Raw genomic sequence first — 16,427 nt, 5'->3', positions numbered from 1 at the left:
GCTTTTGTTTTAAGTTAAAAAAAACAACTGTAGATTGCGGGTTAATTTCTGGAGACTTTGTGCTGTAAATGCGGCAAATTTTCAGCGGGTAACTGATGTTTGGCATACTAGCTACCCACAAGGCTGGATTATCAGTAGAACGATCAAAGTGCTTTCTTTTATGGTGCATTCAAACATTTGTTTTGAGGTCGCTATTTATCTTTTTGTTCATACAATTGTTGCCAACACTCTAACAAATATGCAAGTGTGTGCCTGTCTGCATTTCACTTTGCATTTCTTATTAGATGATGTAGCTAATGTAATGTCACACAAAACTTCTATCAACTGCTTTCAATAAAGGCAGCGCACTATGCTAGAGTATGAGCATTGTAGATATCTTCATAGAACATTTTACTGAATGTTGAGAGTAAAAGACCTAAATCATCACAGGCAGATGGTGGTTTGATGGACAGTCATTTAAAACACATCTTTCTGGGAGTACAATTGGTGGAATTTAGAGGCAAGATCAAGCCTTTAAAGTCCAGCCCGACCTGAGTCGCAAGTATGAAAACCCAAACCTGCCCAAACCCAATGGATTACCTTGATTTGATAAAACCAGCCAGAAGTAAACCCAAAGCTTTACTTTGCCGCCGTACATACTTCATTGCTGAAGTGAGTTTCGGCTTAAGTACGTAGCTTCAGGTTCATTATGACCCGAGTCCCTCAAATAAAGTGTGCACTTCAATAAACAGCGCCAAAATGAATGGTTCGGTGTCAAATTTAACGATTCAGCATCAATGTGGGGATTTCGGCTAAGTGCAGCAAAATTAAACTAAATGAAATGGCAGATTACAAAAAAACAAAAGAAAAGAAAAGAACGAGGAAAGAGATACCAAGCCCGGCCCAAAATTGGGTCCAGGGAGCTTACCTCTAGTGGGAATGGGTCCCATGCTTGATGTCAACTATAATACCATTAGCTCAGTAGGGTGGCAAAGAAACCCAATTTTGATACTTGGTCTCATTGAATTGCCACTTTATATTTAAAAGTCTACAGAACTACATCCTAGAAATAATTCTTAAAATAAGACATGGTGAAGATGTAATCCTATATTTTTAAGTGCAGCGTTTTTGTGTAAACAATATGAGGTTAGCACCTGCATATCTCCTTAAACTTTATTGCGTAGCTTCAAACAACAACATTGTACATCTTTAGTTCAGCTGCTGACTCAAAGACGAAAACTAACAGGGGGCAAACCTTTTCCGGCTTGGACCTGTTTATCCTGATGAGATGAAAGGATGGGTAAAAAAACCGATGAAATTGACTATTTTTAAACATAAATCATGGAATGAGTGAAGCAGAAAGAGTGAAAAAAATCAAAAGTACTTTAATCATATAAATCACTCACCTTCTGCACGCCGGTAAGATTGATCGTATGTTAAAAAAAGAGAGAAAAAGGAGAGACATTTGTTAACAAGAAGGCTCATTCTGCATTGTGCCCTGACTGACACTTGATTCTAACTGAGTCACAACATGGCTATTTTGCACTCTAGCACTTCAAATGAGTATTTGCTGCAAATGAGAGCTATCAGCACTGAGTCAAAAGTGCCTGTTGACAATCACATACTTTACTTACGTGTTTGGAAATGTTACAGCTTCTGGAGTCTACATTATACCTGGCGGAAACAAAGACGTAGGAAGATGCTATCAAAGCCTGTTAGGATTGACATTTGCAAGAATAAATTATAGCTATTTGAACCAGCAATTTGTTGTTTACTCCTAAGGTGGGCAGTTGTATGCTTCCGTTTTATTTTGATTAACTGCAAAATTTCTTGCTGGCCAATTATATTTAAGTTACTTTTGATAAACACACCACTGTGAAAAGGATGCAACCCATGTACTCATTTGTAAGCAGTTGTCAGTGGAGTTGTTTTTGGAGACATTTTAGTATACTAAATCAGGGTGAACGTAACATTTGTCTTTTCACACAACAACAGCTTGTTAGGTATTTAGCACTTTGAAGACAAAACTCACAGTTCTGAAAAAGAAAAACCACATGCTCATCACTTTTACGACTGTTATTAATCAATTGTCTTTATTGTTATTGACATCAACGTTGTGAAACTTTGTATGAAAGAAGATTAGACAATGCACTCCAGGGTAAAAAATGTAATAAAGACTTTAAAGAGAAAAATAAGACAGATAAATGTTGGGATAAATGGGCAACACTATTTACAAAGTAGTGCTCAGAGACTGGCCTAAGTTTGAATAAAAGTGCAATGTGTAATGAAAAGTAATGCAATAACATTTGAATGCAACAAAAATGTTTAGCAGTAATAAAGAAATCACAAATAAGTTACAAGATATGTATTTTTAGTTGTGACGTGACGGCCTTGGGGAAGAAGATTTCTCTGCGCCTGTGTGTCCTTGAGAGAGAGAAAGAAAAGGCCACTCTCATCAAACCACCTGTCAAAAAATGTCTCAGCCAACCATATTTGAGCATGTCACGTAGCCACGCCCACTTTTGGTCGTAACCGCCAATAGGAACGTTTAAAAGGTGGTACAAATCAATAGGAATTATGTAGGGTACTTTTCCCCTTTTCCTTCATGTCATGCCCAAAAAAGGTCCGGAGATGGAATAAGAGCTTGCTCTGTCCACTCCACGCATCGGCCCGGTATTGCAGTACCTCCGGGAACGGTGCATTCGCAATGATCGCAGCAAGGCTTTAGGGCTAGGACCTTAGCTTGGCCTATTGGCTGAGAGTAAGTGTCCCGGCTCCTAGGCTTTGTAGCGTAGTATGAACTGACCGATAACCGATAATGGATAATGAATAACGAAGATAGAACAATAACCCTTAAAAATCCCCCCCCACCCACTTCCTAGTTCCCGCACACTTCCGGTTGTGGCCAAATAAGGTAAGCCCGCATAAAATTATCCCGCCCACAAGTCCCGCCTCTCATGACTTACATGGTAATTACCTTATTTATTTTTTAACATTAATTAATATGACAGCTTGAAAGGACCAGTGTGTTATATTTCATGCCTCCAACTTGTACAAAAAACCTTCATTCAGTAAAGAAAAACAAAATTTGAATAACAGGCAAAAAAAAAACATGAACTGTGAGAGTCAAAGAGCCACACCACATGAACCATTGCTAATATTTATAAATATTCATAGGTCAAGAAATTATGTACTTCTCTTACATAGCGGGATTCATACTTGGTTTTCCATTGCAATGCAGAAGTTTTTAGTTTTTCCTTGCCCGCATGTTGGTTTAAGATCAGGGAATGCTGTAATTGTAACCTGTTCAGTCCTTTGAGACATTTCGTGACTATACAAAATAAATGTGACATGTTTGTCTGGCATCTTACTGCTAAGATGTATTTATTTGGCGCAGAATTTTTTTCACCTCAGACAATACAGTGCAATCTAGTGGTCAAATATTATACAACATACCTTTAAGTCAATATTCTTAAACATTAAATCTATTTGTGTCACGAGGTGGGACCGGACCAGAACGGAGGCAGGAGGCAGGAAGGGAGAACTCAATTGCGTACGATCAAAGCTTTTATTTACCAAAATAAAAGTTGTCCAAAAAACTCCGAGACAAAACAGAACAAAAACATTCTTACACTCAGAATGATCAGGTACAGGTTTCCTCCGACTCAAACTAAACAGGACAAGGCATAACAGAACAGAAAAGATGTAATGAGCCAACACCCGCAATACCCACAACCCAACCTTAAATAGCAGCCACGCAATTAGCTGATCTGTTTCAGTGCCCAGGGGGCGGGGCAGACCGGTCGCCACGGCGACCATGACAATTTGATAATGTTAGCTAAAAGACCTACATACTTATATTTTAACAATCTTATATCCTGGCCAATTATGCTAAAACATATTAATGTATTTGTTTAGTATTCATTTTACTGGTAGTTGTATAAAAAAATCTGCAATGCTGATGAAAATCTTAGTTCTTTTCTGTTAAAGAGATCTATTTGGGGGTTTACTTTTATAACAACATGTATTTCATACATAGAATGTGGCTGTCTATTTATAACAAAAAATTAAGTCTAACACGCAATAGTAGTCTTATCAACTAAAAACTACTAATTGCGACAATTGTTTTGGTATCACCGACATCTCCCACTATACCCTAGAGTTTCCCTATTTCAAAGTTATGATAACTCATGGCTGTAGACAAGTTGAGATCTGAAACAGATTTTAGGAGGGACTGTGCCCCAAAAAGCCGGGTGCTATCATCAATACATGCTTTTTGCTAGCAGAACTTGGTGAGTGTAATCACGCTCCAGCTTTGAATAACGATGATAATCAGCATATTGGTTACACTTATTTTATTTTTCTCTGTGAGTTACTTCAATTCCATTTATTATATGTTGGACTCCTCTTTATACTTTTCAGTAAAATCTTAGTACACTTGTGTAAGTTTTATACAATTCAGTATTGAAATATTATTTTCGCCCTATGCCTTCTGTTGCGCCATAAAACGACTGAACCCTAAATAGTAGAAATGCAGAAAGAAGTATTTTGACATGTACATTCCTAAACAAAGGCTAGTTGTTGTAATCATATCCGTACAAAGTCACTTAAAACACTAGTCTCACAGTTAGGTCATAGGAAGGATCCACACGGCCAACAGTTTTATTTCTACCAGATTAAAAAAAGGGCCAACTTTATTCATTAAACACTTTGTAGTGAAAAATACACAGAAGTATTTTGATACAAGTAAAATACTGGACTGTCTCAGAAAATTAGAATATTGTGATAAAGTTCTTTATTTTCTGTAATGCAATTAAAAAAACAAAAATGTCATACATTCTGGATTCATTACACATCAACTGAACTATTTCAAGCCTTTTATTATTTTAATATTGCTGAATTTGGCTTACAGCTTAAGAAAACTCAAAAATCCTATCTCAAAATATTAGAATATCATGAAAAAGTATACAAGTAGGCTATTCAACTAATCACCTGAATCATCTAAATAACTCGAAACACCTTGCGAGGGTTTCCTGAGCCTTAAAAACACTCAGCTTGGTTCAGTAAACTAAATCACAAGTATGGGGAAGACTGCTGTCCAGAGGACCATCATTGATACCCTCCATCAGGAGGGTAAGACACAAAAAGAAATTTCTCAAAGAGCAGGCTGTTCACAGAGTGCAGTTTCAAAGCATATCCACAAAAAGTCTGTTGGAAGGGAAAAATGTGGCCGGAAACGCTGCACAACCAAGAGAGATGACCGCAGCCTTAACAAAATTGTGAAGAAGAGCCACTTCCAGAATTTGGGGGAGCTTTAAAGACAGTGGGCTGAAGCTGGAGTCCAGGTATCAAAAGCCACAGTTCACAGACGTGTCCGGTAAATGGGCTACAATAGCCGTATTCCCATGGTCAAGCCACTTCTGAACTCAAGACAACGGAAGAAGCGTCTGACTTGGGCTATGGAGAAGAAGCACAGGACAGTTGCAGAGTGGTCCAAAGTCCTCTTTTCAGACGAAAGCAAGTTTTGCATTTCATTTGGAAGTCAAGGCGCCAGAGTCTGGAGAAAGGCTGGAGAGGAGCAAAAAGTTGCTTGAAATCCAGTGTGAAGTTCCCACAGTCAGCAATGGTTTGGGGAGCCATGTCAGCTGCTGGTGTTGGTCCACTGTGTTTCATCAAGTCCAGAGTAAATGCAACTGTGTACCAAGAGATTTTAGAGCACTACATGCTTCCATATGCTGAAAAGCTCTATGGAGATGAGGATTTCATCTTCCAGCATGATCTGGCACCTGCCCACAGTGCCAAAACCACCAGTAACTGGTGCACTGACCATGGCATCACTGTCCTTGATTGGCCTGCTAATTCCCCTGACCTGAACCCCATCGAGAATTTGTGGGGTATAGTTAAGAAGAAGATGAAAGACACCAGACCTACAAATGCAAATGAGCTGAAGGCCGCTATCGAAGCATCCTGGGCATCAATAACACCTCAGCAATGCCACAGGCTGATTGCCTCCATGCCACGCCGGATTGATGCAGTAATCCGTGCAAAAGGATTCCCAACCAAGTACTGAGTGCATTAATGGACATTTTCAAATGTTTGATTTAGTTTTGCTGTTATAAAATTATTTTTTTACTTGGTCTGAGGAAGTATTCTAATATTTTGAGATAGGATTTTTGAGTTTTCTTAAGCTGTAAGCCAAAATCAGCAATATTCAAATAATAAAAGGCTTGAAATAGTTCAGTTGATGTGTAATGAATCCAGAATGTATGACATTTTTGTTTTTTTAATTGCATTACAGAAAATAAAGAACTTTATCACAATATTCTAATTTTCTGAGACAGTCCAGTATACGAATGGACGTGCATTCCTAAATTATGATTAGTTGTGTATATATATATATATATATATATATATATATATATATAAATATATACATATATATATATATATATATATATATATACATATATATATATATATATATATATATATATATATATATATATATATATATATATATATATATACACTCAGGCATATATGTTAAAATAGCCTTTTAAAAAGTAGCGTCAAAGTCTTCCGTCTACCTTTAAAACAATTTTAATAACCGTTTCATGGTATTTCATCCGTCAATAATCATGGGTCAACAGTCATAATTTTTACTAGATAAGAAAGGGTCAATCTTGTTCAATAAACACTCTGTAGTAAAGAGTCACAAAGAGTTATTTTGACACATCAGTAAGATTATAAATAGTTGTCCACGTTTCACTTAATCTATCTGCTTTGCACACTCGCACTGCAAAATGATGATGGGTAATGTCAAAAACCGCGGGTGATGCCAATGAAGTGGGAGGGTGCGCTCTTCGAAGTGGATGGGACTTGATGGCATGCGCTGTCAGTACATCCGGACAGCCAAAAAAAACGGAAAAAGTACGGCTAATGGCGTGTTACATCTACACAAATGCCAAGAGGCCACTGGTAAGGGACTGATGAAATCCATTTTCTGCTGCTTCCTTGGAATATTTATGCTGGCATTATTGTTATTTGGTCTGATGTGGTTAAAACCTATACCGTGTGCTTGTCAAGCCTTCTGTCATTGCAAACATAACTTTCTTGTTTCGAGTGATTTGTCTTGGCAAATGTAGTATAGCTTGCTATTTTTGTCATTCATGAAATGATGTTCGTTTGTTGTTGTGGCCAATCACACTCAAGTGCGCTACATTTTTTAATCTATATATCTTGATGATATATATATATATATATATATATATATATATATATATATATATATATATATATATATATATATATATATATATATATATATATATATGTATATACCAGAGCCATATCCCCCCTAGTGGGAAGTGGCTAGAGTCAAGAATATATTCACGACTCTTTCTGGGAGATTGATACTGAGGAGGGGATTCCCAGCCCCCTCGCTCAACCCAACTGATGTGTTGCAACATCTCGTTGGGAGTCTTTAGGTGACCAAACCCCCCAATTCCAATCCCTAATGCCGAGCGCCAAGCAGGGATAGGTTGCCGTTTTTGAAATGCATGTCAAACTGGTTGCCTTTTGCGCTAATTAATAAGAAAAAGTTGCTCTCAGCTTAAAAAAGGTTGGAGTCCTGCTCTAGATATATTTTTCTCAAATGGTTTCTCCATGCAGGGCAGCACGGCGGAGCAGTGGTTATCGCGTGTGCGGCACAGTTCTGAGGTCATGAGATTGAACCTCCTGTGTGGAGTTAGCATGTTCTCCCCGTGCTTGCGTGGGTTTCTTCTGGGAACACCTGTTTCCTCCCACATTCCAAAAAACATGCATGTTAGGTTAATTGGCCGGTCAAAAATTGTCCCTAGGTGTGAATTGTCTGTCCCTGTGTATCCTGCGACTGACTGGCAACCAGTTCAGGGTGTCCCCTGCCCAGTACCCGAGGATGGCTGGTGTGGGCTCCAGCAACCCCGCGACCCTACTGATGATAAGCGGTGCAGATAATAGATGGATGGATGGGTTTCTCCGTGCCATCTCTATAATTAATAAAATGAATGACGTTTAAACTTAACTAATCATTTCTTTTAGGTGTGGCTATTTCCAAATTCACACAATAAAACAGAACATATTCAAAAACATCGTAACAAAAACAGTATCACACGAGGTGAGTTTGTTGTTTTTAGAGACAAAATGCCAAACTATTTTTAGAAACATCTCCAGGGTTATTCATTTGGTCCATGGTGGCTACCTGCTGAATGTGAGCGGCATGAAAGCAGCTCCAAATCTTGACTGATTATCTCCAAAAGTAGATTTAAATAGTTTAAAAATCAACATAACTCTGCTTTCTATTTCAACCATGCAGTGCCTTTAGAGTGGTCCTATTGTGCTTTGATTTCACAATTATTCCCCTTGCTCCCTCCCATCTGTGCATAAATGGCTGCAGATTACAAATACTTTAGTGCAGTTACTCACGATGGTTGTTACACGCTTGATGATTTAATGAGCTCGGACAGTTTGTGATTTTTTTTTTCTGCCAGAAAAGAAAACCTGCCTTCATTCAATAAAAAAGATAAACAACCAGGATGACTAACAATAATCGAAGCAAATTCCTCGTTGTTGCACAGATTTTACGATAGATCGATTTAAGTTGTTTTACAAAGAATATGGTATTTAGAAAAACCTTTTTGGCCCACAATTTTTCTCACATTATAATCTTCAGGTTAGTCAAAGCAAATAGTTATTACCCCACAGATAAAGCTTAAAAGGACAGTGTGTATTATGTAGTTCCCCCTAGTGGTAAAAAATAATATTGGTTAAGATAACTATAACTATCAGACAAATGTACATATTTAGAAATACTCATAGGTTGTGAAATTAAAAAAAAAATCTACATTCAACGAGGGCCAAAGACCAATTGATTTTACCATCTCTGATGTAACGTATGGAAAAGGCCACATAAAAAACAATTGCCATTTTGTATATTTTCTTGATTGCATTTACTTTGGTTTGAATGAGACTAAATGGGGCATTGTTTATTATTTAGCACCTTCTAGTGGACAAAAATGTAATTAATTAAAAAATACATTGATTTAAATTATGAGCAAAAACACATAAACTATCGTGTATATTTTTTTAAACTATTCGAAGGTCCAGATATTTATATACATGAGCCTCACCTAGAGGGAGTTAATATAATTGCTCGGAATTTTGCTGTTATTGTATACAAAAACAAAAACCTTGTAAAAGGCTAAGTTTGGTCACTCTGAGTCTCCACAGTTTCCATTCTTCCTTGCGCTTTGTAGCCCTCGTTTTCAGGTTCACTACGCTATACCGTGATCAAAGATAAAATTGTGGAAAAAAGCCACAAAATAAAATTATGTAAATAAATGAGGCCATTAAGACACAATAACGATTGGATGAAGTTCAGAATTAATTGGCAGTTGATTGACATCACAAAATGAATAGTTTTCCTTAAACCAAATTGAGTTTTTGATGAAGCAGATTCAATCATTTGCAGAGTTTGAATAAGATTTCAGGTTACTTACACATCAAACCGTAGATTTTGTTTTTCCTCAAAGAAGAAATCCAAGACAAACTTTCTGACAAAGTCAGGATTCCTGGTGTTATCGATCACCTCTGTCCTGCCAGACTGCAAAAAGGGGGAAGTCAATACATGAGAATAAACTCTCCCAAACAGTAAAAAAATAAATGATTTTTATCCCCTGTTTAAAAAGTGAGTTAGAAATAAATGAAATGGTAACTTAACATTTAGGTAAAATATTGAAATTTGATAGGAAACACATCGTAGTAAATATTTATTCACATAATTCAATTATTATATAAATAAGCGAACAATGATATTTTATTCCCTGTCTTAATAAAGTTTTTTAGAAATTACATTATAAACATCATAGCAAGGATCGATAGCATGCCTTTTTCATCGCTAGCTCCAGGCAAAACACGCGCACCAGCACAGAATACCTGAGAATATCAATAGCAATTTTTAGCAACACAGCTTTTTCTTCTCTCTGAGAAGATTTCTTGATTCTTTGGACGGTGGGAAATCTCAGTATTTTTGTCCCCGGGATTCCAACAAGAATCTGATTTCATCAAAGAGTTTCACTTTTGACTGTAGACTCCCGAACATTGAGAAAACAGCGATAGCAATGGATATGGGATTCCCTGAATTGTAAAACATCAAAATTGTATTTACCTTCCTTATTTGATGAACCTTTTTGTCATTCATTTAGAATAAAATTTGAAGTATATTATTGTGTGACTTGAAATTCTGACACGATAACTGTCTGTGCGCACCAAGATACATTTTGTGACTAATAATAGATTTACCAACTGAAATTACAGTATATGACCGGTCATTAAATTGAAATAGAAATAAAGCAGGGTTAATAAACTGAGATTAACCAAACTTGGAACTTAGCATTCAACAAACATCTTACACCAGGAATGGCGAACACTCGGCTCGAGAGCCGCATGCAGTTCTTAGGCAATAAGAATGCGGCTCTTTGCTTCATCATATTTTCTATACACCGTAAATTCCGGACTATAAGGCGCACCTGATTATAAGCCGCACCCCCCACGTTTCGGGAGGAAAACGGATTTATTACATACACAAGCCGCACCGGTACATTAGCCACACGCATCCACATTGAGAAACGAAGTCCTTTTTAACTGAACAATTTTAATGGGGAGAACCTGCATAGGTATGTTGTTTCTCTGTTAAATTCCAATTATCAGACATATCCTATTATACCTATAGCCATTAGGTTGAAGGTTATTGTTCTATTTTCTTTATTAATTATCCATTATCGGTCAGGTCATAATACGCTAAAGACCTCAGTCAGCCACACATGCCGACGCTATCAGAATCTCACGGTCAGCTGATAGAACGGTAAATGATACTGGTGGTTATCATTTGATGCAGACCTGCAAAGTCCAGGTGCCCGTTGAAAGTAATCCAAGGAAAAAAAAGTGTATATTTCCAAAGGTAAGGGTGGGAAAAATATATATGCACTTTTGTCTGCGGTGTCCACAAGCACTCACCTTTACTGGTTTTTACTTCCCAAAATCCCCTGCGTCTGTTACGCCCCTTCTTTTTAATTGGTCAGTGCAAGACTTATCAGAACAAGTGTCCAAATTAAATACATGACAAAAATATACAGTTGCAAATACATATTATACATTGTAACACATATTTACAAAGAAAGACGGTACACCGAGAGAGTTTTCAAAGCTTTAATAATATAACTTTCATCCCAAACCGTGCCTGTGAAAGGTACCACCACGCTACTCCTAACACGCTTGCAGAGCTAATGCGTAGCTGTTAAAAAAAGCTGCGCCGCAATTATGAAATTCACGGTAAGCCGTCCTCGTCTTTCTCGTCAGTATTGATGTCTTCAAGGGCGTCTTCCTCACATTTGAAACGAACTTCTATACTCTGTCATACGGACAACTCGTTAATAATCCAAGAGGATGCAGTTTACCTCGGCTAAACTCGGCGCACAATTCCACCGGTCTAAATTTTACCTTTTATATTCGAGTGGCGCTGGTGTTGTTAGAAAAATTACTTAAATAAGCCGCTTCACTGAATAAGCCGCAGGGCTGAACATTTTGGTAAAAAGTAGCGGCTTATAGTCCGGAATTTACGGTACTGGGGCTCTTTGCCTTGTTTCATGTTTCGTTTTTTTTTGTGTGTATTGAGGGTGGACGCTTTCCTTGAAATCACCACAAGAACAATACTTGTTGTATTGTAAGGAGAGGAGTGTGTTCTGGGAAATAATGTTTTTAATTGTTTGTGTGTGTCTGTCTGTCATGGCAGGTCAGTGCGTGGTGTGGCTCTTTGACTCTCACACTTAAAAATTTCGGCTCTTTGTGTCAAACTTGTTCGCCAGCCCTGTCTTACACCAAGAGTGTTCTTTTACCATGTAAAATGATAAATGCAGTATATTATCTTGTCCATTGTTCAAAAAAGTGTCTGCTTTTGTTCCAAGCAATTTTAACTAAGGTGTTGTCTCTATGTATTTTCCCACTCATCAAACCGAGAACTACTCCTGAAGCTTTACTTCCCTCGGCCTATCAGCCTAGGTGCTACATACAACCTTACAAAGTCGCAGTCTTATGATCTTGTGATCATTTTTACTGCTACAACATTTTTTACAGAGAACACTCAGAAGCGAATTTTGAAAAAATGTTCACAACAAGCGGGTCAGGCTTTGCTCTAAATGTCCCATGAGTAATCAGAGGGCAATTTATAAGCGAATCCCTATCCTGCAGCAGTCAAGGACCCAACCTCCAACTTTTTTTTCTTTGCCAGGCCATCTTTTCATCTACCTTACAATCACACCGCGGGTAATTCCCCCAGTGGACGAGGAGCTCGCCCCGAAAGCACTATGTAATGAGCTATTGATTTCGCTACTGCCTCGCCATAGCTACAATACCTTGACTCATGTCTTTAGTGCCCCGGACACATAGGCAGTGCTATCAACTGTGTCCTCACCCTATTCATTACCAAGGACTTGAGTGGAGGAGCCTAGGACCAAGAGCCGACCTGTCGCGTTGACCCAATAGCAAATCAATCAAATTCCAATCGGATGGGAGTTTTTTCCCTCTTGTGGGTAAAGTGATATGGGATTTTTATTTTTGTTGATAACTTGATAAATAAATAGGAATAGTTGACATTTTTTAAACTATTTCTAATAGAATCAACAGTCACTAAGCGAAACTTTGGCTCGCAGTTGCAATTAACTCATTCAATGTCATACGTTTCTCTGAAATGAAAAGAGACGGTGATAGCCAATTTTTGCCATTTTGACTCATTTTTGAAGGCATACAGAAAATGTAGTTCTGTCACTATGTAGGCATAGGACATATCAGAAGAAAGCTTAACCCTCATCTTTCATGAGAAAAAAATATGTGTCTAGCTTTTCCTACTGTTTAGTAAACAACAGTTGAAGTTTATTAAGTTGAACTTTATTGAAAATCCTTGTTTCCAAGAAAACTTCTGAGAAACACATATTCGTGAAAAGGATGCATTTCAAGCAGAACTTTCACTTCTGTGGTTTGTTTTTGCATTTGTGATAGTTCCAATATCCAAACAATATCTTCTAAAATCAAGAGGGCACTTTTATTGCAAGAACACTAAACTTATAACTGAAGGATGGATTCATTTTCCGGAGAGGTGTGCACACGATTTTTGTCACCGTCATCCCTCTTTGCCCTGAAAATGACGAAGGGGCTTTCTCTTCTTTTTTAGAAAAAAAAAACCTCATCTGTCTGTTCTTATCCATATATTCGCTTTTCTCACCACACTGCTTCACTTTTAACATATTTTTAGGTTTGGCACTCAAGGACAATTCTTTTGAAAATTTGATTCATCAGTTATGGCCCTGAATTAGTTAATTGCATGCTTGTTTAAGGATAAATGTCATATATTTTTAAAATTATCTCCTTTTGTGGAGGGTAGTAGGGTAGCAAATGTCAAAGTAGTAATTTTGCATTTGATATCACAAAAATTCAAAAACGGTACCTCTACTCGTATCAGTTTTAACAAAAGATGTTAATAAAAATGAATACTGACAAAAGGTTTATGTAAGAAGCATCAATGTATGCAATAATTATGAGGTAAAACCTTAAAGGTTTGCATTGTTGGCTGTTTTTAAAAATAAGTTAAATATGAAGGATTGGAAAAATAATTAAAATATTGAAATAAATATGAAGAACTGGAAAAAAACAATGAGGTACCAGTATGAACTGGTTTATGTTTTATGTGTTTTCTTTCATTACTATCTGTGAAAACAAAGATATCCCTCTATTAAAATATTTTGTGTTAACTTCTTGGGCAGGACTGTACTAATTTTTGTTTTCCATCTTAAAAAATACTCAGACACACTTCATCGCAGCATCTGTATGACACAACTGTGTCATGGTCAGATCTTAGCGCTGTGGTGGCTTACTGCCTTTTTCCCCCACAAAGCTCTGACATATTAAGCTTTCAGACAATCCATTTTGTTCTTGTCAAGTTTGAAAGTGTGTTTTCTCTTCCTCTGATGTCAGCTGTCAACGTGGCACTATGAAAAATCACTTTACTTGCGTATATCCAGCAACGTTAAATCCATCCAATCTCCGGATTGAAAATCCCTGTTGTGAAAATAATGTACTTATTTCTGTGTTTGGGAAAAGAAGGTGGGTCATTTATTTTTTGTAAAGTTTGTTTCTCGATTGAAATGTCATTTTCAAAGCAAACAAGATTTGGTTGGTTTTGATTCCCGTGGGGTCAACTGCACTTTTGCGCACAATATGGCATGACTGTATCAACGATAGTTGACATTGACAAGGAAAAGTCAACGATGCATGTCTTTACATGTTTTTTCCAAAATGTCTACATCAATATTATCAGTTCTAAAGGTCTTGCGCAATAGCCAATAGCGTCACTGTCCTGAGAGGTAACATAGACATAAAGACAAAGAAGTGTCTTCATCAAGTACGCAAACTTCTAAGGTTTGGGAGCATTTTATCCAGGATACGCCGAATAAAGACTACTTGCAAAGTGTGTAAAACAGACCTTGTGTTTCATGGCAGCAGTTAGGTGACGCAAACACGTTTAAAAACAGAGTCCAAACATTTAACAAAACGGAGTCTGACTTACCTTGGTAAGATTCAAATAACGTTCAAGCTCATACGTTTTTGAAGACATGCATTGTACAATTTATACGCATACATTTCGCTATAAGAGAAACCTTGAGTGTTATGCCTGACAAACATATTCCAAATCAAATGCATGATGTCTAAAGAACAAATATCAGTTGTAATAATGTTAAAAACAATAAAGGTCAGTTGTTAATACCGTTTGACTTCAAACTTTTCAGACTGTTTAAGTACTTTTGTTGGGGACTTTGCAGTTGACTGAATGTACCTTACAAAATTTACATCATATTTGTTTAATTCACCCTGTTAGTGCTGCTAAAGAGCCTGTTCTTGGTCTACAGCAGTACTTGTTCCAGGAGGCGCAAGGCTCTCTCATAGGGTGCGTGCGACCTTGGATTTTTTTTAAGCGTCCAAGAATAAAGTGCACTCTGGTTTGGCAGAGTGAGCGTTCATGGTGAAGTAGTTTTGTTTACATTGAGCATTAGCGCTCGACACAGAGTGTGAAGTGTTGACACCAAGTGTAGCAGACTCTCAAGTTTAACTATGAAAACAATATTTAACAGGGATGAGTCGATAAGTGGAGAGAAACGGAGATAAAGAGACAAATGAAAGTTTCCTGCCGAAAGCAAAGACAAAGAAATACGAAGAAGCGTGACTACGGACGAGGAAAAGATTGGTATCTTACTGTGTCTAATAATGTTGGCGGCAGCGAGCTCGGAGCCAAAAGATTCAAGCCGTCACTTAAAAGAGATTACACCCCATCACACTGAGCCACGTAAAAATGTTGTTTTTTAATGTGCCGAACTAATGCGTCGATTCAGCATGGACGCAGGTGATATGTCATCACCAAAATCGAGCAATCATTTCGTCCCCACCAATATTATGTGATTACTTTAAAAAATAATCGAACGATTAAAGCAGGGCAGAAAGGGTTCCTCGGGGGGCAGAAAATGACAGAACATAATTGAGAATTAGGTTTACAGAAATATATATTTTTACTTGATTTTAATTAGTCATTTTTTTGCCTGTCCTGATAAAATGGACCTAGGTGTACAGACCCTCCCCGACTTACGACAACTTACGCAAAACGTATCATATGAACATTTTTATCGGGATGTCGAAAAATATCCGGACTTTGCTGTAAGTTGTGTGCACCTTTTTCCGAGTACATGGCAGTACTGTAGAGCTTCTTTCCGCCGCTACCGGCGTGTGGAGCTGTGAGAGGTCACCCAGCATCCACGCAGAAGAAAAAAATCTGCTTCCTCTTCCTAGTTTGTGTGTAAACATTCTATACTGTCTATACTATGTCTATACTATCTCCAGCGCGCTAAGAACTTTGACATTTTTATACTAAGGGCTATGCAAATAAACATGACTTGACTTGACTCTTGTTTAATATCTCTTGCATCTGTTCAATACAGTTGATGTAAAGTGTAAAGAAAAGGCAAGTAGTTCTTTTGAAATGAAAGTGGATTAAGAAGGCTTCATGCAGTTGAAAAAACCCTGGTCGGGACGCTTTTTTTCAGCCACTTTTTACTACGGAGGAGGACCTCTTGAAGCGCATATCCCAAAAGTAAGTTAAACTCAACTTTATCTATCTTTATAGAGCATATTATCTTATGAAATGTTTATTCTTTAGTACAAAACAATACAGGTGACTCATACAAACCTTAAACATACTTATGTTTAAACATACAAAATATAGCACTGAAGCAACTTACAAACAAATGAAACTTACACAAAATCGTCCGTAAATACGGCATCGTCTGTATTTAAGTCTTTACTACCTGAGCACT

General features: G+C 37.4%; 1 protein-coding gene and 1 pseudogene across 1 annotated transcript in view; one reads left to right on the top strand and one right to left on the bottom strand.

Moving 5' to 3' along the window:
• LOC148369794 (copine-9-like) overlaps positions 1-16,427 on the bottom strand; it is a 163,387-nt gene that overhangs the window by 107,170 nt on the left and 39,790 nt on the right. Inside the window, exons 4-5 of the mRNA XM_088331991.1 lie at positions 9,516-9,619; positions 1,605-1,653 (exon numbers count right to left, since the gene is read on the bottom strand). Of these exons, the coding sequence (XP_088188117.1) occupies positions 1,605-1,653; positions 9,516-9,619 (153 nt within the window). The remainder of the gene's footprint in view (positions 1-1,604; positions 1,654-9,515; positions 9,620-16,427) is intronic.
• LOC148369796 (U2 spliceosomal RNA) lies at positions 2,607-2,679 on the top strand (annotated as a pseudogene).

This window comes from Urocampus carinirostris, chromosome 3, assembly GCF_059441175.1.
Source record: "Urocampus carinirostris isolate Australia breed hairy pipefish chromosome 3, RoL_Ucar_1.0, whole genome shotgun sequence".
NCBI lineage: Eukaryota > Metazoa > Chordata > Actinopteri > Syngnathiformes > Syngnathidae > Urocampus > Urocampus carinirostris.
The sequence above is the reverse complement of the archived record's forward strand: the minus strand, read 5'-3'. Positions and strand labels throughout refer to the sequence as shown.